The 26,796-nt window shown below is 36.5% G+C and overlaps 1 protein-coding gene across 1 annotated transcript; it reads right to left on the minus strand.

Annotated features, from left to right (window-relative positions):
• Positions 1–2,442: 2,442 nt before the first annotated feature.
• On the minus strand, positions 2,443–5,389 carry s1pr1 (sphingosine-1-phosphate receptor 1). The gene is made up of 2 exons (XM_084415639.1): positions 5,252–5,389; positions 2,443–4,354 (listed from the first exon to the last, which is right to left on the minus strand). The coding sequence occupies exon 2, from the start codon at positions 4,152–4,154 to the stop codon at positions 3,066–3,068; it is 1,089 nt and encodes a 362-aa protein (XP_084271765.1). The 5' UTR covers positions 4,155–4,354; positions 5,252–5,389; the 3' UTR covers positions 2,443–3,065.
• Positions 5,390–26,796: the final 21,407 nt, after the last annotated feature.

The raw sequence follows: 26,796 nt of genomic DNA on the forward strand, positions 1-26,796 counted from the left end.
AAAAGGACTATGCTCCCATGATGCTTTGCTTTACCATCGCCGTGAAAGTGGGTAAAGAGTTTGGTTGCATTTTTTGGTGACAGTTTCCTCCTCTATTGTATGTGTGAGTGGGAGTATAAAGATATAAACAAAGAGACATTTACTTATTGAAATACTGTATGCTGTTATAAACATGAATATTTTGCATTTGATGGATAAATTACGCACATGTAAAATAAACTCTTGTAGGGCAATGCAGGCTTATTCCATGATATCAATCAAACTGAACCCATTGAACCCATTTGATTTTTCAAAAAATGTATATATATATATATATATATATATTAGTCATGTCCTAACTAAAATAAACTCTTTAGGCAATTCATCCATTATTCATACCTTGCCATCCATTATTTGCATTGTGTTCACAATCATATTCAGATTATTGCAATATTGAATTATTGTGTTTATTGTCATGGTAATGCTTTGGTTCACTGTAAAAAATGTTTTCATCATTGTATTATCAACATCTTTGTTTCTATCCATTTAACTTGTCACAATAATTTCTATCATTTCTACATTCTATTTTATAAATTTGAAGAGTGTCTTCTACATTTTCTTCATCAGTAATGAAATTCCATTTTAATTTGCGTTATTATTAGAATAATATTAGCCTAATAAGTATAACGATAACTGAGGGGAAAATGCGTTTTAGGTAAAAAAAAAAAAAAGGGTTATTCATAACATGAGTCTTTTTTTATCAACATCAAGATTTTAGATTAAAATATAGGCTTTATGGATGTATAAAGGATAAACAATGTACATCTAAGGTCAAACAACAAATTATCTGCATGCTCATACTTGCATGGTAATTATCTAGAATATTAATGTCATAAAAATCATACTATGGTATCATCCATTTAAATGTAAATGTGTTTTATTTCACTGTAAATGTGTACATGATAAGCATTTAAGCTTTTCGAATGAATTATTATTATTATTTACAACATTGTAATAAACGATTTTAATAAATAATAATAATAATTCATTGATAAAAGTTAGGACGTTGCCATTTCAGTAGGTATGCAGTAGGTGGCGCTATTTGATCATAAATGTGAAAATCTTTGCCACTGTGAATGAATCAGTTGCATTTACATTTACACATAATTTTGTGATCTTTAGGAGTTATTAAATAGTCATATAATTTAAGTGTATCTATTTAATCATTATTGTTTAATTAAAATTCAATGGGGTCCAAAAGTCTATTACACTTGTAAAAATGCTTATTTTTTCTAAATGCAATATATATATATATAGAGAGAGAGAGAGAGAGATTTGTTTAATTACAAATTATATCCTCAGCATAACAAATTGAGTTTAACTTGAAATAGTTCATATAATAGATAGATAGACAGACAGACAGACAGACAGACAGACAGACAGACAGACAGACAGATAGATAGATAGATAGATAGATAGATAGATAGATAGATAGATAGATAGATAGATAGATAGATAGATAGATAGATAGATAGATAGATAGATTGATTGATTGATTGATTGATTGATTGATTGATTTGTTTAATTACAAATTATATCCTCAGCATAATAAATTGAGTTTAACTTGAAATAGTTCATATAATAATAAATAAATAAAAAAACCAGCATGTCCCGGTATTCAGTATATCTGCCTTAAAGGGATAGTTCACCCAAAATGTCATTATTTTCTCACCCACAAGTTGTTTCAAACCTGTATGAGTTTCTTTCTTCTGTTGAACACAAAAGAAGATATTTTGAAGAATCTCGGTAACCAAACCGTTTTTGGTCCCCATTGACTTCCATAGTATTTTCTTTTTCCATATTATGGAAGTCAGTGGGGCCCATCAACTGTTTGGTTACTGGCATTCTTCAAAATATCTTCTTTAATAGTAGCATGGACAGTAGCAGCTGATGGTTTTGTGTCAAACCTGATGATAATGTTCTCCAGAGTTCTTTGATTCTGCATGGTCTCAAACTTTTAGAATTCTAAATACTAAACAAAACATTAAATACATCAAATATAAATCACACCTTTGATTTCTTTTTCATCGACAATATTTATTAACAACTAACAGAACAAAAACACAGGCTAGATGTTACAATGTGCAACAGTGAACAGAGGATAAAACTGGCTCATGATTTGATTGTATGTATGAGGAACATATGGATAAATAGAAGCCTGTACATTAATAAACCAGCTGGAATTCTGTTTTATTGTGACATGCCATCAGAAAATGTAATCTTAAATTCTCTGGATCTTTCCATTCCATCAGATTAATTTCATTAGAGTTGAGCCATGCAACCCAGCAAAGACAAAACTGGGTGGCAGAGCAGATCAATGTGCACAAGCTATAATACATGGCATACTATCAAAGTAAAATAATAAAATATATTTACAATTAATAAACACAACACTTAGTTCCATCCCTCCAAGTTTCAAATTTATTGGAACTGTTTCAAGATAAATTAATATTGACAGCTAATGTACATGCACACTCTTCTACAACAACAGTTTATTTGTTGAAAGGTGAAGAAAAAACAAATACATTTACAAAATACATTCTGGATCAGGGGCGAAATAACATCCTAATACCATAGTGTTAACTCAAAGAAACACAAGTACCTCTCGACCGCATTTCTTCAATTTAATTTCAAAAATGTAGTACAAACAACCATAAAAAGCTAGTATGTTTCACATCAATCCATTTTAGACCGAGTCAGTAATGCCTATGTTGGTTCTCAAGGAGCAATTCCCCGAAAAGTGCTTGTCTACAGGAATCCATTTGACTGGGATAAAAAAAAAAAAAAAATCATACAATGAATAACAGTTTGTTAAGTGCTTCCCTAAGTTGCGGAAAAGTTTCAACAGGTGGGCTGTCAGGAATAGCAGAAGACTCAAATGTAAGCGCAAGCTGGGGCTTCCAAAAAATCCTGGTTTCTCCCAACACTCCGCTACCGTTCGACGAGGACGCCGAAGACCGAACAAACACACTCATTCAGACAAACACTTGCTATGGATTGAGACGGAAATGAAGAAGATAGTCCCTTTAAGAAGAAGAGGTGATATTCCCAGAAGACACTATGGTTTCCCTGGGCGAGTATTCGGGCTCGTCCTTATTGGGATGGGAGGAGTTGTCAGACTTGCTCCTGCTGAACTCGGCGCCCATGATGGGTCTGGAGAACTTGCCCGCTGGTTGGCAGCAGACGGCGCAGTTGAGCATCTTGATGAAGGCCCGGCGCATCTCGTTGCTGGTCAGGGTGTAGATCAGAGGGTTCATGGCGGAGTTGAGCACGGCCAGAGCCAGGAACCACTCGGCTTTGTAGAGGATCGGGCAAGAGCGGATCTGGCAGGCCACGTCTAGCAGGAGCAGGATGAAGAGCGGCGCCCAACACGCTATGAAGCAGCTCAACACGATGATGACGGTCTTCAGCAGGGCCATGGACTTCTCCGAACTCTTGTTGCTGCCGCGGCCGTTGGAGACCTTGCGGAAGACCAGCTTGCGGCTCCGCGTGCGGACCAGGGCGTAGATGCGGGCGTACAGGATGACGATGGCCATGAGGATGACGCTGAATACGGTGGTGCAGAAGAGGATGTAGGTCTTGTGGTAGAGAGGCAAAACTGTGGAGCAGTTGTTCATGCTCTCGATGCAGTTCCATCCCATGATGGGTAAGCCACCCAAGATGGCGGCAATGAACCACACGGTGCTGATCAGCATGAAGACCCGGCACGTTTTGCCATTGTTGTGGAGCTTCATCTTCAGCATGGTCAGGTGTCGCTCGATAGCAATGGCCAAGAGACTAAACACTGAAGCGGCCAGAGCCACAAACATACTCCCTTCCCTGAAGAACCACTGCGTTGGGGTCAACTTATACGTGTTGGCTCCCGACAGCAAGATGTTTGCCGTGTAAACAACCCCGGCCAGTAAGTCTGACAAGGCCAAGTTCCCGATGAAGTAGTACATAGGCTTATGGAATTTCTTGGTCCTCCAAATGGTGAGGAGAACCAGAACATTTTCCAGGATGATGAAGCAGCACACGATGATAAACACGACAGAGTCCGCTTTGAGTCCCGGGTCCTTGTCGACATTACGAAATTTCCCAGTGAAGTTGTAGTGTCTGGCGATTAGGTCATCCATGGTTCACACTGGCTTGGTACTTTTATATCCAATGTGCAACCCACCACAGGCCACAGAGGGGTGCTGGTGGACTTGGGAAGCTGGGTATCCAGTTCTCCTCTCAGTATGATGTCATGTAAGCAAGGTTTTCTCAAGTCAGGTAAAAATCCTTACAGAGGATGAATGCGGTCCACAAATCCAAAAACTGCATCATGAAAACGCTAGAAGAAATAAATAGCAATAAATTAGAACACTGGAACGGCATATTAGCCTAGTATAATAGAATAGTTATATTTCTTGATGTTATGAACACAGCTTCACTGAAAAATAGTTTAATTATTTATTTATTTATTAATTAATTAAAAAGCACGTGACAAAAACTATTAAAAATATATAATATCTAAACGAATAATTTACTTGTTAAAAGAGAATAATTTACATGAAAACGTTTGTTAAAAAAAGTTTCACTACATGTAGAACACAGGGTAAATGCGATTAATAATTTAAAATAACCCCGCTAAATTAGAACGCTATTCGAATGTCCAGTATTCGCTACTGGAATGTTCGGTGTTCTCTTTTTCATACGAATCTCAGCAATGTCAAATTTAGACGACATGCCAAGAAATGCCACAACAGATATATAAACTCAAGACGATTATACAGTTTTTCTATCATATAGCAACAGTCGTAAAGCAACATTTCAAACAGCCTATAGCCTACTGGAAATATAAAAACGTATTGCTAATGTAAGAAAATTAAAAGCAAAGCAAATTAATAATTTACTTTTTGTTAAAAAAAAATGTTTGTTAAACCCAGAAAAACTGAATAATCGCGCTAAATAATGCGTTACCTTTTAAATATTCGCTCTTTGAATTTTCGATATCATTTTGTGAATAGTTATTTTAACAGTCTCGAATTTGTACATGACAAGAGATGTCAAAATCGCGATGAAAAAAAAAGTCATATTCACGAAAAAAATATTCTGTTACAACTTAAACTAACATTTATAACCGTCCATTACTAACTTTTATAGCAAAACGTGAGACTTACTGACGGTTAAGATCGCTGTCGCATGACATTCGGAAAATTAAAGATTGGACAAGAAGAGTTTCTCTTACCTTTAAACTCCAGACCAAACGTCTTGACCGTGTAATCATGCAATATTGATGCAATATGGCCAGATATCAAAGGTTTGGTATTTGGTTCTCTCGCTTGAGTCTCGTGTGGAGGATTGTAGGGGTAATTTTTCTCTGACTGGAGAGAGACTGGACAGCCAATTCTCCCCTCTGCAGTTCAGCCCACCAGTTTCATAGCCCTCCCCCTTCCCTCAGAATCATTACCCTCTTATTATTCCACAGCATCCAAAGCTCTCCAAGACATTCCAAAACAATGAACTTCAAACACTGCGATAATAAAGAATGGCACCATATTTCATATAATATAGTTATAGTTCATTATAGAAGTAGATCTGATTTGTGTTATGTCAAATCACATTATGCTAAATTCAGATTAACCCCATATCCCTTGTTCTTTTGTTTCTTCCTATGGGAATGTCCCAGCTGCGTACAGACTCACCCCAAACACCACGACCTGAACAGGGTGGGCAGGCCAAGCATGACTGCTCATCTACCCCCCATTTGCCCTAATTTCAACTCAGCATTAATCACTTGCGCTACCCGGTCTGTTCAGGTCTACTGCTCTCAATGGCCCCTAAAGCTCTATTGCAGGTCCAGAGGCCTGTGGCTCTTTGATATGTCAGGGATTTACACCTCCAAGGAACATCTTCATAGTTGGATTAATAGATTTATTCCCAGTCAGGGGTGATCTGCATCTTGTGATATTTTTATGAATGTTTTGAATATATAGTGGCCCCAAAAAAGTGTTAAGCTACACTTAAGTCATCCATCCACCCATAAATCTCTCGGATGTGTCGCAGGCTAAACAGAGGATAAAAAATAAAACGTTATGATCACCGTCATGTGGGAAAAACAGACTCATTGTTGGTGGTTGCCAGGGTGTTCTGAGTGGTTGCTAGGGTGTTGCTATGTGGTTGTTAGAGTGTTCTGGGTGGTTGCTAAGGTTTTTTGAGTGGTTGCAATAGGGTGTTAAGTCACAAAATCTTAAAGACACGTCCTCAAGAGCGATTGTTCATGTTAAGGCGGCCTCTTCAAAGATCAGATCGAGAGGTCAAGGTTGCAAAGGGTCAAAGTTCACACACCCGGGGCTGCTGTGAGAAAACCTGCAGCTGTATATGGGATTGGGGGGTGGGAAGAGAGCAAAGTTGAACAGGGAGCAGTATTTTTAATTGTTTCTCTGTCTTCACCTATGGTACTGTTTCACAGCTTCAGAGAAAAGAGAAAGGCAATAGTCCCATTGGGGGCGAAAGTATTTGGTGTGTCTTCTTAGAAAAAACTTCAAACCCAATTCTGTGCAACGGCGCACTGGCATGACACATGATGTAGGCTACTGTGGTTACACAACATTTTACAGGTTTTGACATTTGTTTCTTTCCTCTTCCCAGCTTTTCACCTAACATGTGTTTCCTGTCAACTCCTCGCCCCATTCCTTCCCATGCCAGCAAAACGCGGATGATTTTCGGCCATTACAACGGACCATTTTGTAAACATTCCGAGGAAAGTGTCCGAAGCATCGTGCACAATTCGCACATAAGTCTTTCAACACAAAATCTGTACATTCTTCGGCACTTAGTATGCAATAATTTCCCCTACAGCTGCAGTTCACATTTCGGGATCAAAAAGCTTTACAATTAGTGCCAAATTGATGATTGGTGGATCCAAAGGATGTTTGACCCACGCAGAAAATATTACAAATCCTGTTTCCATCACATGGCTCACATGACTCACATGACTCTTTGAGGCAAAACATTAAAAATAAAAACATAAATTCAGGGTTAAAAACAAGTCATCTCCACTCCATTCATCCCTCAGTTTACAGAAACAAACAAAAATGCATTTTAACCTTTCATAAATTTTTTTTTACTTTTATCATTAATTAAATAATAATAATAATTATTTTTATTAACAATAATAATAATATATTAAATAATATTAATAACATTGATTAAATTAATACATTTATTATTTAATATTTTATTTACAGTTTTGTATATTTGTATTATTATTATTTATTCATAGATTTTTTAATGTTTAATATAATAATTGATAACATATTTATTATTTTAATAATAATAAAAACATTTAAATAATACATGCATTATTTAAATATTTAAATTGGAATTAATGAATTAATAAAATTAATAATAATAATAACAATAATAATAATAATATACATTTAAATAATAGATACATTTATTATTTACATATTTAAATACTTTTAATTATAATAATACATTTAAAATAAAACTAATACATATACTTTTTTAAATATTTAAAATATTATTAATAATAAATTGATTGACTTACTGACTGTGACTGACTGATTGACTCATTAATTTATTGACTGACTGATTATTGATTGACTGATTGATTGATTGATTGATTGATTGATTGATTGATTGATTAACTGACTGACTGACTGACTGATTGATTCATAGATTCATTGATTCATAGATTCATAGATTCATAGATTCATTGATTCATTGATTCATTGATTGACTGACTGACTGGCTTATCCTAGAGCTGCTGTAAAGCCAAAACAATCTCTGTTACTTTAATTTCCTATTATCACTGTAAATTTGCTTTGAAACAATCTATATTGTTAAAAGCGCTATATAAATGACTTGACTTGACTGACTGACTAATTGATTGATTCATTGATTGATTGATTCAATCATTCATTGACTTAAACAATTCAAAACTATATATTTTTGGTACAGATGTTATCGATAGAGTTTTACTTGAATAAAGGTTGTATCAGTGATTTCAGGCCCCCAAAAAAATGATCACATTCATCTAATCTTTCCTAACAATCCGCTAGCTGCCCGCCCCAGAACAACCCAGAACATTTTCTTTGAATCCAGATGTAGGCCACTAACAAAACAGTCTAAAGTCTTTGAAAAAGTGTAAAGATCTGGTGCCCCTTCAGGCATGGGTAATAAAAATGGCTGCAACTTGTAGTCACTAGATCAAATTGACCTCATAAAGCATTCCTGGGGAATATGATCTCAGGAAACAACAAATGAACAACAAATGAGTTGTTCATTTGCCAGCCAGCCAACACACACACGATACTGCTATTTTAACAAGGCCGTCCAGGTGTTTACACAGGCTGACATGATTTAACTGACAAATATGGGAAAAGTGACTGATAAAGAAAACATATTGTTCCTAGAAAGAAGGAAAAGCGAGTGAGACAGCTATATTCAGTTCCCAAGGTCATGCTGACCGCACTAAAACACGGCACAAATAGCTCCTCTTTCTGTTATTCCAGATATTTTTGTTTGAAATCCTAGATTGGAAAATTAAACAGCTTCGCAAATGTCCACAAAAACCAGGTCAGTAGCAGGTCAAAGGGTGAGAGCGGACAATCCTGAGAGTCAAACTCTATCCTCTTACTCACAACCAAAATTTCATTTTGCTTCTCACAGGCAAAGCTAGCACATCACGTGACGTAGACACTAACTGCACACATGCTAGGTAGAGTCTTTGTGTATTTGCTCCGGTTTAGTCATTAGTAATTAATAAACTTTAACTGATATGCCAGTGACCTCGTCTCTTGACCTCGGGTTCCATCCATTAAGCCTGAGGCGGGAAGACGCTCATAACAACGTCGTTACTGCTAGCATTTCGTACAAGCTGCGTGACATGCAGCACACGTTCTCGGTTTCACTTGCTGTGTAAATTCCTCAACAGTAATTAGTTCCACATGCCCAGCTGGGCCGACGAAGGAATTTCTCCCAAATAATGACGTTTCTCGACTGCTTTTGTGGAGCTTCACTTGTCAAGACAACAGCTAAACACCTATAGACACCTATATTTACTGCAACGTCAAGAAGTTTGCACAAGGAATATGACGTTCCTATGAAATTATATCCATTTAAAACCAATGTGTAGAATATTTAAATATGCATTTTGAATCAGGTTATCACATAAGTCATAACTTTTGACCATCCCACCAACATCAGAGTGATGAAAAGCATGTAAAATCATGTTGGTGTCACTTCATGGTTCATGGGCCGGAGGAAAAGTGAAACAACCGTGGAGACCAGAGTCTAGAAAGCCACCCGCATGGTCTTTGTTGTCCAGGGTAAATCCAACCGCTGCGTGATTCAGCTCAGTGTAAGCCTTTCTGCAGAACTGTTTATTACTGAGGCTTTCTGGAACAAAAGAAGACTTTGTGGTTAAACGCAGGACACATGAACACACATACACGTACGCATGATTTGGCCAGTGTTATGTAAGATGATATTGGACCCTAGTCATTAGAGGCAGGGTAAAATAAAAACAGCATTATATGCTGACCATAGAGCAGATTTCTCCGTCCTCTCAAATTTCAAAACTGATCTCAGTTCAGAAACAAGCATAAAAAACTAACTAAATAAAACAAAATCTACCAAAGGACAACCAAGGTCACCATGTCAGCACTTAGTTATTGAATGCAACTGATCTGTCATTGTGAAGGGCAATCTCCTTCATCAAAAAGAATTGTATATGCAAAAAAAAAAAAAGACATTTCTCAGAGGCATAGAACAATGCATGTGGAAAAAAAAGTGAAAAGTGTATATATATATAAATAAAGATAAACAACAATAAATACATAAGATAACCCACAATAATTAAAGAAATAAATAAACAACCCAATAAAATAAATTTGATAATAAAAAATCCAAAAAATAAATAAAAATGAAATAAACAAGATAAAATAAAGAAAGATAAAATAATCAAATAAAAACAAATAAAACTCTATAAAATAACATAACATAAAATAATATAAATGATAACATAAAATAAAAAAGCTAAAATAAAACAATAAAACCATAAAAAAGCAATAAAGAAAGCAATACAATAGAATAGATAATAAAATAAAATAAGATAAAATAAAAAAGATAAAATAATAAAATAAAATAAAAAATGATACAACACAATAAATAAATAATTAAATACATAAAGATACACACAATAGATAATAAAATAAGATAAATAAAATAAAAAGAAAGAAAGATTTAAAAAATAAAACAAACTAAAGCTAAACAAAATAAAATATTAACCTTGTGGAACGATTTGTGATTTTTTGTCAAGGGCAACATAAGCGGTGGAAGCTAAGATAAAACTACACAGGGCTAAATAGTTAGATGACAATCAGCTAGTTAATCACACAATAGCTGTTGAAACAGCTGACTCACTTCATTCACTAAGCCAGCTGCCAAAACGGTTGATGATAATAAGCAGCAAACAAAACGAGCAAATGTATTGTGAATGAAGATGACAAAAGTGGGCTTTGCCACCATTATGTTAGTACATTTGAAAAAAGCCATTTCCCACGAGGCTGTGTCTGTGTCCCGCTGCAGATATCAGCGCAGTTCTGTTGTTTCTCTGATTTGGGCTGGAGAGGTGAAGAACTGTAGCACTGAAGCCTGGAGATCTCAGAGATCTCAGCGCTCTGCTATACACCGGTTGCCACGGAGCAGGGAAAACTATGCGGAGTCCACACTCAGTTCCCTCTCTTTTCTTCCCCTCTCCATTCGCCATCTCCTCTCAACACCAGTAATGTGTCTCAGTTTGTGCTCGACAATAACTCTGCTGTGATTTTCACTTTTAAAGTATATTGTATGGTTGTATGAATATCTACACTGAACAAAATTATAAACGCAACACTTTTGTTTTTGCCCTTTGAGTTGAACTCAAAGATTTTTCTATGTACACAAAAGGTCTATTTCTCCTAATGACTGGTTTTCGGTCCCCCCCTCCCCCAATACAGTAAAACTGCACATTTTAGAGTGGCCTTTTATTGTGGCCAGCCTAAGGCACACCTGTGCAATAATCATGCTGTCTAATCAGCATCTTGATATGCCACACCTGTGAGGTGGATGGATTATCTCGGCAAAGGAGAAGTGCTCACTAACACAGATTTAGACAGATTTGTGAACAATATTTGAGAGAAATAGGCCTTTTGCTTCATGCAAAAATAGGCTTTATGCAAAATATGCATACATATACAAATATTTAAGTATTTTGAGAGCATATAGGGAGACCGACTTGATTACGTCATTCGCAGTGCTTCATGGGAGTGGGCGGCGCAAAAGAGCTCTTTTGTCGTAATTTTCTCCACAGCATTATGGGTAATGCCGTTTTTAACCACAAATTGCGCTGTTGAACGCGATTGCCACAAAACCTGCCACAATAAGCATACCTAATATATAAACTTTACAGTTATTCTCAAGAGGTCCCATGCTATTGTCACCATCTCTTCTCACTTTTTCCCTTTCCAATGATTCATTTCTTACACAGATTTACCTCTCTTACCGCTCCAATCGATATTCCGCCACACTTCTGTAGGAATATAAACACAACTTCCAGTCTATCAGCAGCCGTCTGACTCAGTTCTCAGGGCCGAGCTGCTGGAAGGAAGTTGAGGGAACGTAAGTGGACGGGACGCTGTTCCTCTGTAGGCACGTCAACCAGGGTTAGTCACTAACATCGCATAATCTTAAAACCTGTATGTAACATGAGGACTTAACCAACTTTGCATGCATGCTGTCATTTGAGGACATGCTGTTGCTAATCTTGAATTACAGTAAATTTAATTTTTCTTAGATTTTATTAATAAAAGAATATATATATATATATATATATATATATATATATATATATATATATATATAATGCAATAATAAATACGTGCTGTCAAATCGATTAATCGCATATATATAATCGATTTGACAGCAATAATATATGTTTGTGTGTGTGTGTGTGTGTGTGTGTGTGTGTGTGTGTGTGTGTGTATAAATTACATACATATTAATTAAATTAATATAAACAAATTAATATTAAAGTACTGTATCATATAATAAAATGAAATATGATATATAAATTAATGCAATTCTCATAAGAATCTTAATACATTAATTTACTATACATAGTGTTCAAATTCATAATTTTTTATAATATTGTATTATATCATTAAAATATAAAACATATACATTAAATTTAGCTATATATTATAGTTATATATTATAGAAATGAAATATAATATAGAACATAATATAATACTATATAATATACACGTATATAGATTTATAATACATCATTACATACATAAGATACTTTATTATATAATTAAAATATATATATATATATATTAATTTAATTACATAATATATATAAATTATTAACTGCATTTAATATAGGTCTATATATACACACACAGTTGTATATAAAGTTTTATGTCTTCTGCTATTCTAATGAACAGCCCCTTAACCACTAAAAGCTAAAAGAGTTGAAATCCCATTATTTTAAATCTCACAAACATCCAGTTCTCAAGCAATTGTCTAATTTCCTCCTACAGATTGACTGTTCAGATAATGGCCTAAGCCTCCCTGCCGAGACGCTAAAGCTTTCCTTTAGTCACAGACGTGCTTGTTACAGCTAGCGATCTCCTCTTACTCTAATCCAATATTACACTGAAGCCATAAGTCAAAAAAGACTGTATCTTCAATTCCATTTGTACACTAAAATGCAACACTGTTTCCATTATAATAACCCTATGAGACTGAATTCTTGAGTGTTGCACATTAAAGGATACATGTTCCAGGATGCAAGTAGATGACTAAACCATTACTCACAGCAGTAATGACCGTCCTGTTGAAGGATTGGCTCTTATTTTCCAATCCTGTTTCCTACACTTGGTTCCTTTGGTATAATCCAGCACCACAACCTCAACACAAAAGCCTGGCCCCGTCCCATCATATAATCATGTGGCTAGTGCCATACCAGGTGGAAGAGGGTTCACATCCCGGGAATATCCCAAAGTAAACTTTACACTGGAGTAACTACATGCTTCTAAAAAATTCCATATGCAACCTTCCCATAAACTGACATGAAAATTTTTTGCTATATGTTTAAATAACGTAGCTGGTGATTATAGCTTCAGTCTCACTTTTAATGGCTTTTATCCATGTATACATTTAGTATAAAATATAGAAAGAATGTAAATTTAAACACTTATACTATGTGTGTTCCCCATGAATCGAACCCATGACCTTGGCATATAGGCCTAGTGTAATGCTTTACAAGTTGAGCAACAGGGGAAAAAAAGGGCTTTGTTGAAAGATTTGCCTTTTTGCTTGGAAAAGGTGAGCATCAAAAAGTGTTAAATATATTCCGTAATGGCTCAAAAAAACCATCCTCCACTTGGTGTCCCATCAAACAGTAATAATATGAGTGCATTTTTTCATCCCAACGGACATAAACCCATTTTGATGTATGGCTGGTCTTATAAATCTGACTGCCGCACTAATGATATGCTTGTGAATCCAAACCATTCTTGGTAATGTTAAATCAACTGTAGAGTTAATAAAATGTAAATGCCTACTGAATACCTCTCAGTCCATTATAAATGAGAAAAGGCATTTCACCTGCCTACAAATTTCAAGCCGTTAAGACGTAACACAAACAAAACGTCAAGTTCATTAATAATTCACCGGGGTTGTTTTGATAAATGCCTGTTTCATTAATTAGACGCCAGTGGGATAGGCCTACACTTTAACCAGATAATACCGAGATAATTTACATATTTTTGAAGAGGGATGGCTTATTATAATATGAAAGAACGCACTTGACACAAAGCGCTTGTGTATCCAATCATCAACGCTTCAACTTGAAGCAAAAACGTCAGCGTTCACAAAACACATATGCTGTGTATGAAAGGAGCATAAATCATCTATACAGCCATCAACGTTGCATTTACGTCGCACAGAGGAGGTCTGACATACAAAGAGAACAAGTCGTTTATTTGTACGAGGCACGCGGGAGGGTTCCTGTTGAGAATGTTTGTGAACAAAGACTGACCTAATCTCCACTAAACTTTAGTTTAATTGTGTTTTTCATAGTAATCTAATGTTGCATGTACGGAAAGTGCACTGACTGACGGTAAAATATGCGTTTTGCGTTTATTTTGTTTCAAGAGCGCGTACGTTTACTTCCGTCCCTCTTGTTTATTTAGTCCTAATCTCAGGGCACAAGCCCGTCACAATGTTATCTAAGTTCATTATGAATTTTAATTAAATCACTGCATAATCAATGATGTCTAAATCCAATCAGCTACCGACCAACTAAGCCGGATGTACGGCATCTTCATCTGTCCCGACAACATCATTGAATACGTCAGTCATCGTTAGTGATGGACATAGTCAACGATGTAAACTGATTAGGCTGCTCGCTTCAATGCTTCAAACCAAACTCGATTCTGTCCACCTTTGAGTGAATACAAAATCAATTTTTTTAAAAAATTGTATTACTCTTAAAGGTAGGGTAGGGAATGTTTTTCATAAAAAAATGTTGTTATACTGGTTAAAACTCTCTTCACATCCTGATAGCAATTAATAACAGAAGTGGCCTAGATATTAAAACATGTGCATATATCTTCTGTGGAAGTCTCAGGTCCAAAAAATGTTCGTCCAATCATTGCATTCGGTCCGAATGCAATGATAGGATGTCCTACCTGCAAGTCAGCCTGTGTAGGCCTATTTCCATACCTCCTTGCGCAGACATCACACGTCATCAGCACATTCCTCTATGCAGAGTTAGACAGTCACAGAGAACCACAAACAGCCGTCTTTTACAGTTCCTCCTAAACCAAAACAACAAGCTTATGCTGTGTTCACACCATGCCATAACCGTAATAACGAGATGGAAACCCGTAATGTTCTGAAGCTGTTCTCGTCCTCAGACTCGTTTCAATGGCAACACTATCAACAATATGCAGCAGTCAGGTGATACAACTAGAGCTCTGTAAGTTGTTTATGTTCATTATTATTGTAATGTTATGTGCTTTGAGACAAGAGGTACATGAGAGCATTCAGACTTAATTTTAGAATCAACTTTAGACTTAGCTTTTGATGAGTAGAGCATGTATTTTGCTAAATGACAATAATTGATGGAAAAAATGCGAGGCCACGTTTAACATTGTTTTGATAACATTGTTTGTTTTTGTGCAATGCAGTCATTTCAGTAGGAATCCACACACAAGTGGGTTTTGCGTGAAGGCGAAAGATTTCCCCACGCAGAGTAGGTTAGTGTCTTACAAGTGAGTGGTGCTTCCAACGATCTCACAGGAAAACGTAACTATTTTACCAGGTGACGATTTCGCATGAATTCGAACGATTTTAATCGTATAAAAACAATTAGGATTTTTGAAAGAAACTCATGATGAATGAACACCCCTAACTAACTGGGGTTTATACAGATCATACGAAACCATATGAGTGAGATTGTATGAATGCGTAATAGCCACCAATTAAAGGAGAACTCCGGTCAATTTTAACATTGAGCTCATTTTTTTGTACATTTGGAGTGCTGTCAATACAGAGAACAACGACAAAAATCGGTGTTGCCTACACCGAGTTATTCTATTTTTAAAATTTGCACCCTGTTGACTTCAATGGGGCAAGTAGTAAACCTGCTTTTAGCCTCTTGACATCCTTGATGTGTCATTACAAGTGCACAGAAAATGTGAGTGATTCCTTCTGAGTGAACACGAGTGAATCTGACTGCAGTAGATGTGAAAGATATGTATACAAATTATGTTATTTAAGCCAGCGCAAATACCTGTGTTTACATCCTGTTTTCGGTTGAAGTCCAAAGTAGTCGATTGCCGAGTTCACGCGCGTGATCATAGCAACTAAACCTATGCGCGTGAACTCGGCAATCGACTACTTTGGACTTCAACCGAAAACAGGATGTAAACACAGGTATTTGATTTAAACATGTCTTTTGTTAAATTACAATTACTTATGGAATGATATTGTAGCTAATCAGTCAAGGCAAACACTGCTTATTAGACTTAGCTTAACTAAGACTAACTAGCTTAACTAAATCATAATTTCATGCTAATTGTTCTAGTCTGGCTTACTCTTCCAGCTGCTGTGGGACCCAAAAGCCACTAGGTCTATTAATAAAGCTCATATTCTCAAGGGGGAAGGAAACGAAATGAGGGAAAGACAAAAAAGGGAAGATGTGGATAGGCATGGAATGAAGTTAAAGATACCCAATATTGTTTCCCCATTTGGTTACAAGAGGACTGTTAGTGACGGGGCAATCAGAGTGAGGCGCCTTTAGGGGGAAACTGAGGGTGGGCGGCGTATTAAGGGATCCAACCAAGCGTGCTTAGAGAATGGAAATGGGATTTTGCTGAATTGGAGCGAGCAAACGCACACCCATAGGGAGGAGACTCCCACCCCGCTTGCTCGAATCCGGAGCCTGTAATTTACTAATGAGCTGCCCGCAAAACTGCTATAGGGCACTGCAATTCAGTTAATCATGATGCAAAAATGTTCTTGTCTTTCCTGAGAAACAGACTCATGGTTTTCAGGATGAGTCGGACAAGTCGTGCCTTGTTGCCACTAGCTCTGACGAACAGTGGTGATGTGACGTGTATCGTGACTCCAAAGTCATCTATAGATAGTTCCCCTCGGCTGCACGGCTTTTGAAAAATGGCTTAACTATAGTTATGCCTCTAAATGGTCATTTCCTGGAGGCCTTCTTGAGAGGCATTTCTGGAAAAAAAAACAGAAAAAACAGTGGAGAGGCAACTTTTCCTCCTTTTTTCCACCCTTAAGGAGAGAGGACATAAAGGAGAGTGTTGAGAAAGTTGAAAGTCCAGAGAGAGAGAGGCTGTGAGTAATGATGGTGAAAGCATTAGGCTGAAGAAGTGAATCTTCCTCCTCTTCATCCTCTGATGTCATATTGTCCTCACAGAAAGCACACCTACAAAAGAACAGATGATTATGTCACACAGAAAGACTGATTCATTCTTTCATTCTGACTCATAATGACCAGTGGTTGAATGTACCTATTTTTAAACCTTTGTATAAAAAAATCAAAAAACAAAAATAAAAAAATAAGACGTTGTATTGGTATATTATATATTAATATACACATCTATATATATATATATATATATATATATATATATATTATACATTCAGTTAAATTCATTGACACCTTTATATATGAAATATATATATAAAAAATGTAAAAATATACATATACATGTATGTCTACAAATAAATAAATACATAAAAAACGACTTTATTGGAATATATAACTATGAATACACTTTTAAATAAATAAATAAACATACAAACAAACCATTTTATTGGTATATACTTTATTACACCTTAGTATAAAATGTTAATTAATATAAATAAACAAATACAAAACTTTTGTATTGATATGTACTGTTAAACCTTTATATATAGCCTAAAATATATTTAAAAAGAAATATAAATAATTAAATAAACAATTGATTAATTAATCAGACTAATCTCTAAAATACTTTTTCGAGAAAGACCAAAACAGCAGCATTTAAAATAATACAACAATACTGTCACAATGTCAGTTTGTTTTGATTTCCGTTCTTGTCTTGTTTTTGGTTAATCTGTTAATTAGTTCATTTCTGTCTTTCTCCGCCCCCTGCCTGTTTGTTTCCACGGTTACTGGTTTGATGTGAGTTTGAGTTTCGGTGTGTCTCTTTAATTAGGTCTCATTAGTTTGCTGTCTATTTAAGTCTTGTGTTTCTTTCAGTTCTTGGTCAGGGGCCTATACCATGAAGCCGGTTTAGGTGCTAGCCAGCTATGTTTCAGTTTAGTTTGCGCCAACCCTGGGTTTTAGGCACCATGAAAGTGGTTTGGCTTTTAGCAGTGTTCATCGCCATAGTAACTTAGGTTCCACGGCTAACCTGGTCCGGGGCAGGTTATGTTCCAGGTAAGAGATCTCAAACCGAAATTGGACCAATCAGCCGTGAGCAAAGGATAAAGTCACTCCACCTGCACTCCACTCCACTCCTCCAATCGATCACACGTACAATTTTAATTTATCAATTATTTTTACGCACAGTTTAAATGAAGAAATACATGAAGGTAATATAAATACACTTTAGAATCAATAGATAAAGCTATAAAATGACTACATGTGAGCTTAAATGTTCAATTCTCTCTATACCTTTATCAACTGTATAAATTAACTTCACAACTTTTACTTGCACTGATATAGCAAGACTTTTTCTTTATTAGACAGCTATTTTCTTCTTGCTGTGTAAATTTGTTTAAATTCTTAATTTTTTCACTCTCGTAATATTCTGCGGAAGAGAGAAGCTTCTCTTGTGAGAAATGAATCGCGGTTTCACGCTTTCTCAGCATGTGATTGGCTGTTCGCTACTGATGTCACACCTAAACTCAGGATCAAAGCCTGACTTGACAGAAAGCTGATGATCAGCATCATGGTACCAACAAAGCCTGGTTGGATTGGTTTGGTTTTGTCAACTCGAAACTAATCCTGTAACCCTGAGTTTGTTCAACTACCATCATGGTACAGGCCCCAGTTCTCAATTCTCTCTACACCTTTACTAACTTCACAACTTTAATCTAAATGAATATTAATATTTACTGTAAAATATGAATATAACTGTGATTACATCAACCTAAAATAAAACTATAAAATAGTGAAAAGGGAAACAATCAAGGGATGTAAGTCTTTGCGGAAGAGATTTTATCATATATTAGTGCCTTTTTACCGCATACCACATTTAAAAAGGGTCTCCGTAAACAAAAAGAACTGAAAACATTCGACAGGATACATCACACTGTTAATTAAAGAAAGAAGTGAAAACAGAGAGAAGCAAACTGCATCAGATACATGGGAATTCTTTGGAAGAATGCAATGGAAAACCCAGGAGCAGAATGTTTGCATCCAAGACGGAATTCCCCCGTTTATGCCGCTGCTGCTCCTCTGATTCTGGGATAAGTGCAAGTGAAGTGAGAAGAAAAGGGAAGTTGTGATAATTCCACTAAAACAAACCAGGAATACAGAAGCTGCAGTGAATTATGCTTTGTGTGCATGTGTCCTTGTGTTCATCTGGAGTTTGCGTGTGAATGTGCCGGTATAATCAAGAATATCAACGGAGGAAATCTTTCAGACAAACAAACAATAAAGAGAGAGAGGGGCGTGGTCAGTGAAGCAGACATGTAAACATGCGATAATTAAAGCATCTCATTGGTCATTAAAATTCAATTCTGTCTTAAGACAACGGAAAGCACTAATGACCAGATGTTGGGGATGGAAAAACAAAAGATGCCGTTATAATGGTATAGAGAATAAGAGGACAATAGTAATGGCCATGAAAGTGAGGAAAATAAATAGATCATTACTATATATATATAGGCTATATATATCTAATGAATTGAGGAAAAAACAAGGACCATTTAAAACCTAAAATGTCTTTTAATTTGCAATTTAAAAAATTATTCAATAATAAAATAAAATAAAATAAAATCAGTACTGATCAAACAAACATCATATATTTATTTCACGGATAACAACAATGATTTTGAAGCCACAACCGATAAACTGCCATGTATTGTAAACTGATGGATTTTATGTGAAGGGTTTGTGTGTTTATTTTATTTTATTTTATTTTTGGGCCAAAAGGCTTCAATAGAGAAGACTGCAATATTTTAGTATTATGAGGGCAGACAGATTTTTTTTTGTGTGCATCAGATAACAGAGATCAAGGCATAGTTCAGTGCAATACTGCTTCCTGTAGCAGGCATGTTTGAATCACTTCTCTATGCCATTTTACACTGACTTTTAACCAACTGCTAGCTCAATTCAATTTGATCTTTATCTTTATATCTTCATCTTTATGTTCAAATGTAACAGCTGTAAAGTTTAACCCATTTAGAGTAAAAGTAAGTTTCACTTGAAGTACCATGAATCAGCTTAGTTCACTCTTCTGCATGGTACACTTTAAAAAATGCAGAGGTTGTTTCAACCCTTGTTTGGGTCAAATATTTTATTTTTCTAGATTTTTAAACCCAACGATTGGGTTTGCCCATATTTGACCCAAATATGGGTTGAAACAACCCAGCCAATTTTTTTTTTTTTTTTTTTTTTTGTATCCTTAGATGCTGTTGATTCAACAAACCAATGGCATAATCCATTGTTGTGGCAAAATCTATGTACGTCCATTGCTATTAAGTCAGAGACATATTAAAACAATACAAAGCAATACACGCACACTATCACACAAGCAGTTATACATTACATAGAAAATCTGTTTCGTGGTTTCTTAGTCAGCACTGCAGCATCTTTAAAGATGACATCAACCATAAACCAATTAAAATGGGTTTTATGAAATATTAAACCCTTGCGTCTGTGTGCTATCGGTCATCAGGTTGAGGTGGACACTGTCTGGTCGAGATGCGTCTGAAAGTGTTCATAACAAACAGAGGAGTTTAATCTGTGGAGACGTGCAGGTTTTTGAGCATGTCTAAGGCATAGGTTCAGAGCGAAATGAGAGTAGGCTAAATGAAGATCCATTTTTGAGTGAACTGCCCCTTTAACTGTATAATAAGCTGTCCCACTCTAAAAAATGCTGAGTTGTTTCAACCCATGTTTGGGTCAAATATGGACAAACCCAACCATTAATTAAAAAATTTCAACCAACAGTTGGGTTTGTCCATATTTGACCCAAACAACCCAGCATTTTTTAGAGTGCACATAAAAAACATAATTCATATAGAAGGTCCTCTATGTCATTTGTAATCGTTTGTGTGCGTCATTTCCATTGCCTCTTATCCACTGTCGGCTGCAGACATCAGCACATCAGTGATGCGTGTGTTTATGTTTGGGAAAGGCAGAGATCCCAGACCACAATGTGCGCTCTTATTACAGTAACACTGCAGCCGTTTCCAGACACAGCTCCACAGATGGGTCAAATGTCACTCCTGTGTTTTTATACATACAAGTGGGCCAATCTGTCATTAGAACATAAAGACATAAGGCATTATACATAAACACCACTATATAGAGAGAGAGAGTGTGTGTAGTTGAGGTTTATTGATTTCAATTGGCTTTAGGCTTTCCTGTATACAGACCTCAAAGAAGAGGATGTTGTTTACGACGAGCTTGACTGATAGCACATCAATGCTATTGATGTGTAAAGATGCATTTCCTTCTCCTTTTATGAGTTTCTTCCTTTTTTTATTGGTTGTCTATGATAAGTCATGTATCATTATTAAACGACTACTACCACGGAAAACCTAACAAAAACGGGAGAAAAATCTGTCAAGCAACCACCTAGCAACACCCTGGCAACCACTGAGAACACCTTAGCAACCACATAGCAATACCATAGCAACCACTTAGAAGCCTAAGCAACAATATGCAACCCCTTAGAACATCTTAGCATCCACCTAGCTACACCATAGCAACCACTCAAAACACCTTATCAACCACCTAGCTATGCCATAGCAACCCCAAAGAATACTTCAGCAACCACCTAGTTACGCCATAGCAATCACTTAAAAACATAAGAAACAACATTGCAACCCCTTAGAACATATTAGAATCCACATAGCAATACCATAGTAACCACTCAGAACACCTTATCAACCACCTAGCTACACCATAGCAACCCTAATAGAACACCTTAGCAATGTCATAGCAACTACTCAGAAACCTAAGCAACAACATTGCAAACCTTTATAATATCTTGGCAACCACCTAGCTACACCATAGCAACCCCTTTCGGAACACGAATATATGGGAGTATACTGCAAAATATAATGCAATATATTACATAATACATTTCCATATATGGGAAACTAGTGCTTATATTTTTCAATGTACTGCAATATATGCTTTGACCATGTAAGGTTATATATTGATGAATATAAAATATTTATAAATGAAGACAAAAATAGCATTACATGTAATATTCACAAAGTTTTATGCTTTATTGTGTACATATATTGCACATACATGTTCCCATATAAATATGAATGTATGTTCACACATATATACACACACATATTCACGGAATGAGTTACATCAGATTTCTAGTTCCCAGCATGCTTTGCTTCTGACTGTTAAATCTGTTAGTTTTTAATGCTCTAGCCTATTATTTTTTTATTTAAAATTAAAATGTATAAAATGATAATTACTATATTTTAAAAGTAATGACTGTGTTCTCCTCAGCACAGTGGTAGTCTCTTGACTGAAAACTATAGTACATGCAGGTGTTCTTATGCTTTTGATAACTAACTTGAAAACTTATAATGTAAATAAAAAATATATAAGAAATATATTACAATATACACTCACCTAAAGGATTATTAGGAACACCATACTAATACTGTGTTTGACCCCCTTTCGCCTTCAGAACTGCCTTAATTCTACGTGGCATTGATTCAACAAGGTGCTGAAAGCATTCTTTAGAAATGTTGGCCCATATTGATAGGATAGCATCTTGCAGTTGATGGAGATTTATGGGATGCACATCCAGGGCACGAAGCTCCCGTTCCACCACATCCCAAAGATGCTCTATTGGGTTGAGATCTGGTGACTGTGGGGGCCATTTTAGTACAGTGAACTCATTGTCATGTTCAAGAAACCAATTTGAAATGATTCGAGCTTTGTGACATGGTGCATTATCCTGCTGGAAGTAGCCATCAGAGGATGGGTACATGGTGGTCATAAAGGGATGGACATGGTCAGAAACAATGCTCAGGTAGGCCGTGGCATTTAAACGATGCCCAATTGGCACTAAGGGGCCTAAAGTGTGCCAAGAAAACATCCCCCACACCATTACACCACCACCACCAGCCTGCACAGTGGTAACAAGGCATGATGGATCCATGTTCTCATTCTGTTTACGCCAAATTCTGACTCTACCATCTGAATGTCTCAACAGAAATCGAGACTCATCAGACCAGGCAACATTTTTCCAGTCTTCAACTGTCCAATTTTGGTGAGCTTGTGCAAATTGTAGCCTCTTTTTCCTATTTGTAGTGGGGATGAGTGGTACCCGGTGGGAAAATGCTTTGCTGCATACCTCGGTTGTAACGAGTGGTTATTTCAGTCAAAGTTGCTCTTCTATCAGCTTGAATCAGTCGGCCCATTCTCCTCTGACCTCTAGCATCAACAAGGCATTTTCGCCCACAGGACTGCCGCATACTGGATGTTTTTCCCTTTTCACACCATTCTTTGTAAACCCTAGAAATCGTTGTGCGTGAAAATCCCAGTAACTGAGCAGATTGTGAAATACTCAGACCGGCCCGTCTGGCACCAACAACCATGCCACGCTCAAAATTGCTTAAATCACCTTTCTTTCCCATTCTGACATTCAGTTTGGAGTTCAGGAGATTGTCTTGACCAGGACCACACCCCTAAATGCATTGAAGCAACTGCCATGTGATTGGTTGATTAGATAATTGCATTAATGAGAAATTGAACAGGTGTTCCTAATAATCCTTTAGGTGAGTGTATATTTCTCTATAAACGTGTGTTTATGTTGCATAAGTAAATATATCTGCAATATAGTTACATGTGCAGTACCATATCTGATCACATATACATCTATATATTATAAAGTATACTACTGAATATAAAATTACATACGTTATGATATATTAGTAAATATAGTGTCACATATTTTTCAATATGTGAAAAGCGGGAATTCCTTATGTATTATTCAATATATTGTAATATATTAACACAATATATTATTCTGTATATTTTTAACAGTATATAACAAATATACTGTTAAACCATTTAATATATTGATAATTCATAGGAAATATATTTTCGTTACGTAAGGGATCACTCAGAGCACATTAGGAACCACCAAGCTATGCCATAGCAACCACCTAGCAATCACTTAGAAAGGAAACAACATTGCAACCTCTAAGAACACCTTGGCAATCATGTAGCAATGCCATAGCAACCCATTAGAACATCTTAGCAACCACTCAAAACACCTTAGCAACCCCTTAGTAACCACTCAGAACACCTTAGCAACCACCCGGAACAATCTAGCATTGTAACAAAGTGTACTGCATGGGCAAACACATTCTCATTTTTCACATCTTCAGGAGAAAAATTATGTTTGAAGCTCAAAGTAACAGGAAACTTTGCTTTGCTTGAGACAGCATACGATGTCAGTGAAACATGCTGCAATGTTTATTTACTATGCACTTTTCTTCAATTTCCTTTGAACAGATTGTCTCGAAATTCAGGAAACTCTGTCATTTAGGACTTCTCATTCTCTTACCACCCCACACAAACAAACAAACAAACAAACAAAAACACACAATGTGCAGAGAGTGTACGTAAACAAGAACAAAACACTGTGAAACTGACAAAAATCTTTTAAACACAATGGCCGACAATTATTTGGCAGCTGTCGGTGAACAATTGCGTTTAAATGATGCATTACATAAGTGGAAATGACATTCCTGAGATGGTTTGATGATAACGTCTGACAGTAGCAGACACTCTTATCTCTTGCGCTACTACCAGCTGAGATGTCCCTAAATAACACTTTGATGCTATCTACATCCATATGGATACAGTTTATGGAGGCTGATCAAAAACTTGGTTGAACTCGAGCGGTATGACCACAGATGACCATTTTGCATGCTGCAGATAATGGTCTGTTACTGTGTAACGGTCTCATCACCCGTGTTTTTTTACCGGCATGATTCTGGAATGACTCAATGACTAATAAGTCACTGTGAAGAAGGGTTGAGATGTGTGCTGTGGATTAATGATTTAGGATCATGATGGGGGGAATCATATCGAAACTAGCCAGTCAGAAAATAGTACATACATATCGAAACTAGCCAGTCAAACAATAGCTACAGTACAGCATACTGAAACTCCCATTTTGGATTCTCATGGTTGTAAGCTAGAATAGGGATACTAGCAGTTCAAAGAGTGGGTAATAGATATTTTTGACCAAGTTAACATTAGCATCTAGCAACTGTTAGCTGATCCCACCAGCTGAAATCTTTAAACATTGATGGATGATAATACATCTCTTGTTGCCATCATTGTGTATGTAGCCTACATAATTGATTTATTCAGTTTGGCTCTTTTCACATTGGTTTTTATCACATAAAAAGCGCAAAGTATACAGTACTTCAGTTTTTGCACGTATAGGGTATACATATAGTACACATGACGTAAATTTCATTATCAAACTAGCACACATCCTGATTTTGGCGAGTTAGACGAGACAACATATTTTGTTGATCCTTGAAGAACATTCCTGTCCAAAAAATTAATCTTACCAACCCAACCCATAAGTTATCCCTAAAATCAGAGGTAAATGATAGGTAAATAACACTGAGAGGTACCTGTCCCTGGTTGTAAGCCTAAACTTGACATAAACTGTTAACTTGTCCCTCAAATCTGATTGGTTGATTGGAATGTTGTTTCAGGATCCACAAGGATCCAGAAACACGTTGTACTTGGTGAAATCAGATTATGCAGTGAAGAGAAGACCACAAAACATAAAAATACCAAAGACGTCAACAACAAGATACCCGCCTTGACAAACGAGGGCTTAAGAGATACAAGCAACTCTAGTTTAAAAGAGTATTGAACATTAAACATTTTATTGGTCATGACCTCTGGAGAGAAATAGAGCAGACATTCAGAGATTAATCTGAATTCAGGAAGTTCAGAATAGGCCACAACCAGAAAAAGAGTTTAGTTGCAGTGAATGACGCCAGTGGCTTCTAGAAATATCTTTATTTAAAACCGAAACATTAACAACAACAATAGTAGCATGGACGTCATTAGTCAAGAGTCTTGAGGGTCACCAACTACAGATCCAGTAAACTCTTTGTTTATTATGGTTTTAATTACTGTCAAGAGCATTTTTTTTTTTTTTTTTTATGTACTTCATTGAGCACTTTGTGGATTTTCCATGGTCGGCGTTCCAATCGGTACCAAAAAGATGATGTATTTTCAACAGAGAAAACCTCAACGTCTGGGACTCTGATTCACGTCCGCGCAAGGTCTGCAAAACAAACATTAAGCTAGGTACGGATACGGATTTGAGCATAACTCAAACCGGATTCTTCTGCTTTTCCCCGTGTTTGGTCAGCTGGGATTGTGGAACTGTGCTTCAGCCAACTGAAATTGCAGAAGCCTGTCGATTGAGGCAAACGGGGAAATGGTGCACCACAAAAATGGAACAGGATTTCAATAAATGCTAAGATTGTGACGAAAGCCACTCGCTACCACACGGCCTCTTCCAAAGATAGAAAACAGACGCTTTGAACTACCTTTACACAATACGTTACACAAGAGATAAGAGACCCAAGGCGTAATGAGGAGGACAGGGAAAAAAGAAAGATGGCAGGAAAATAGAGAGTGGGACAGAGGAGGGACGAGAGAGGCCCTGCAACTCTTTGTTAGCCACACAGGACGATCTCCAATTACCGCACAAAAGGAGCTCATTCAGGAGGCACGGACCGAACACTAGGGCTTTGCATGGGAAATGAAGACTACACGGAATGCTAAGAGGAGCTCTCCGTGCAAAACTCACACACACACACATTCCCTCAGTTGCTTTGCCATTGTGGTGCCACTAAGTCCCGTTTTTTGCAGTAGTGTATATTGATTTGTTTACCTTTGCTGACAAAATCAGTGCACACTATTTCCTCAGGAGTTTCACC

The sequence above is a fragment of the Rutilus rutilus genome (genome assembly GCF_951802725.1).
Source record: "Rutilus rutilus genome assembly, chromosome: 8".
NCBI classification, from domain to species: domain Eukaryota; kingdom Metazoa; phylum Chordata; class Actinopteri; order Cypriniformes; family Leuciscidae; genus Rutilus; species Rutilus rutilus.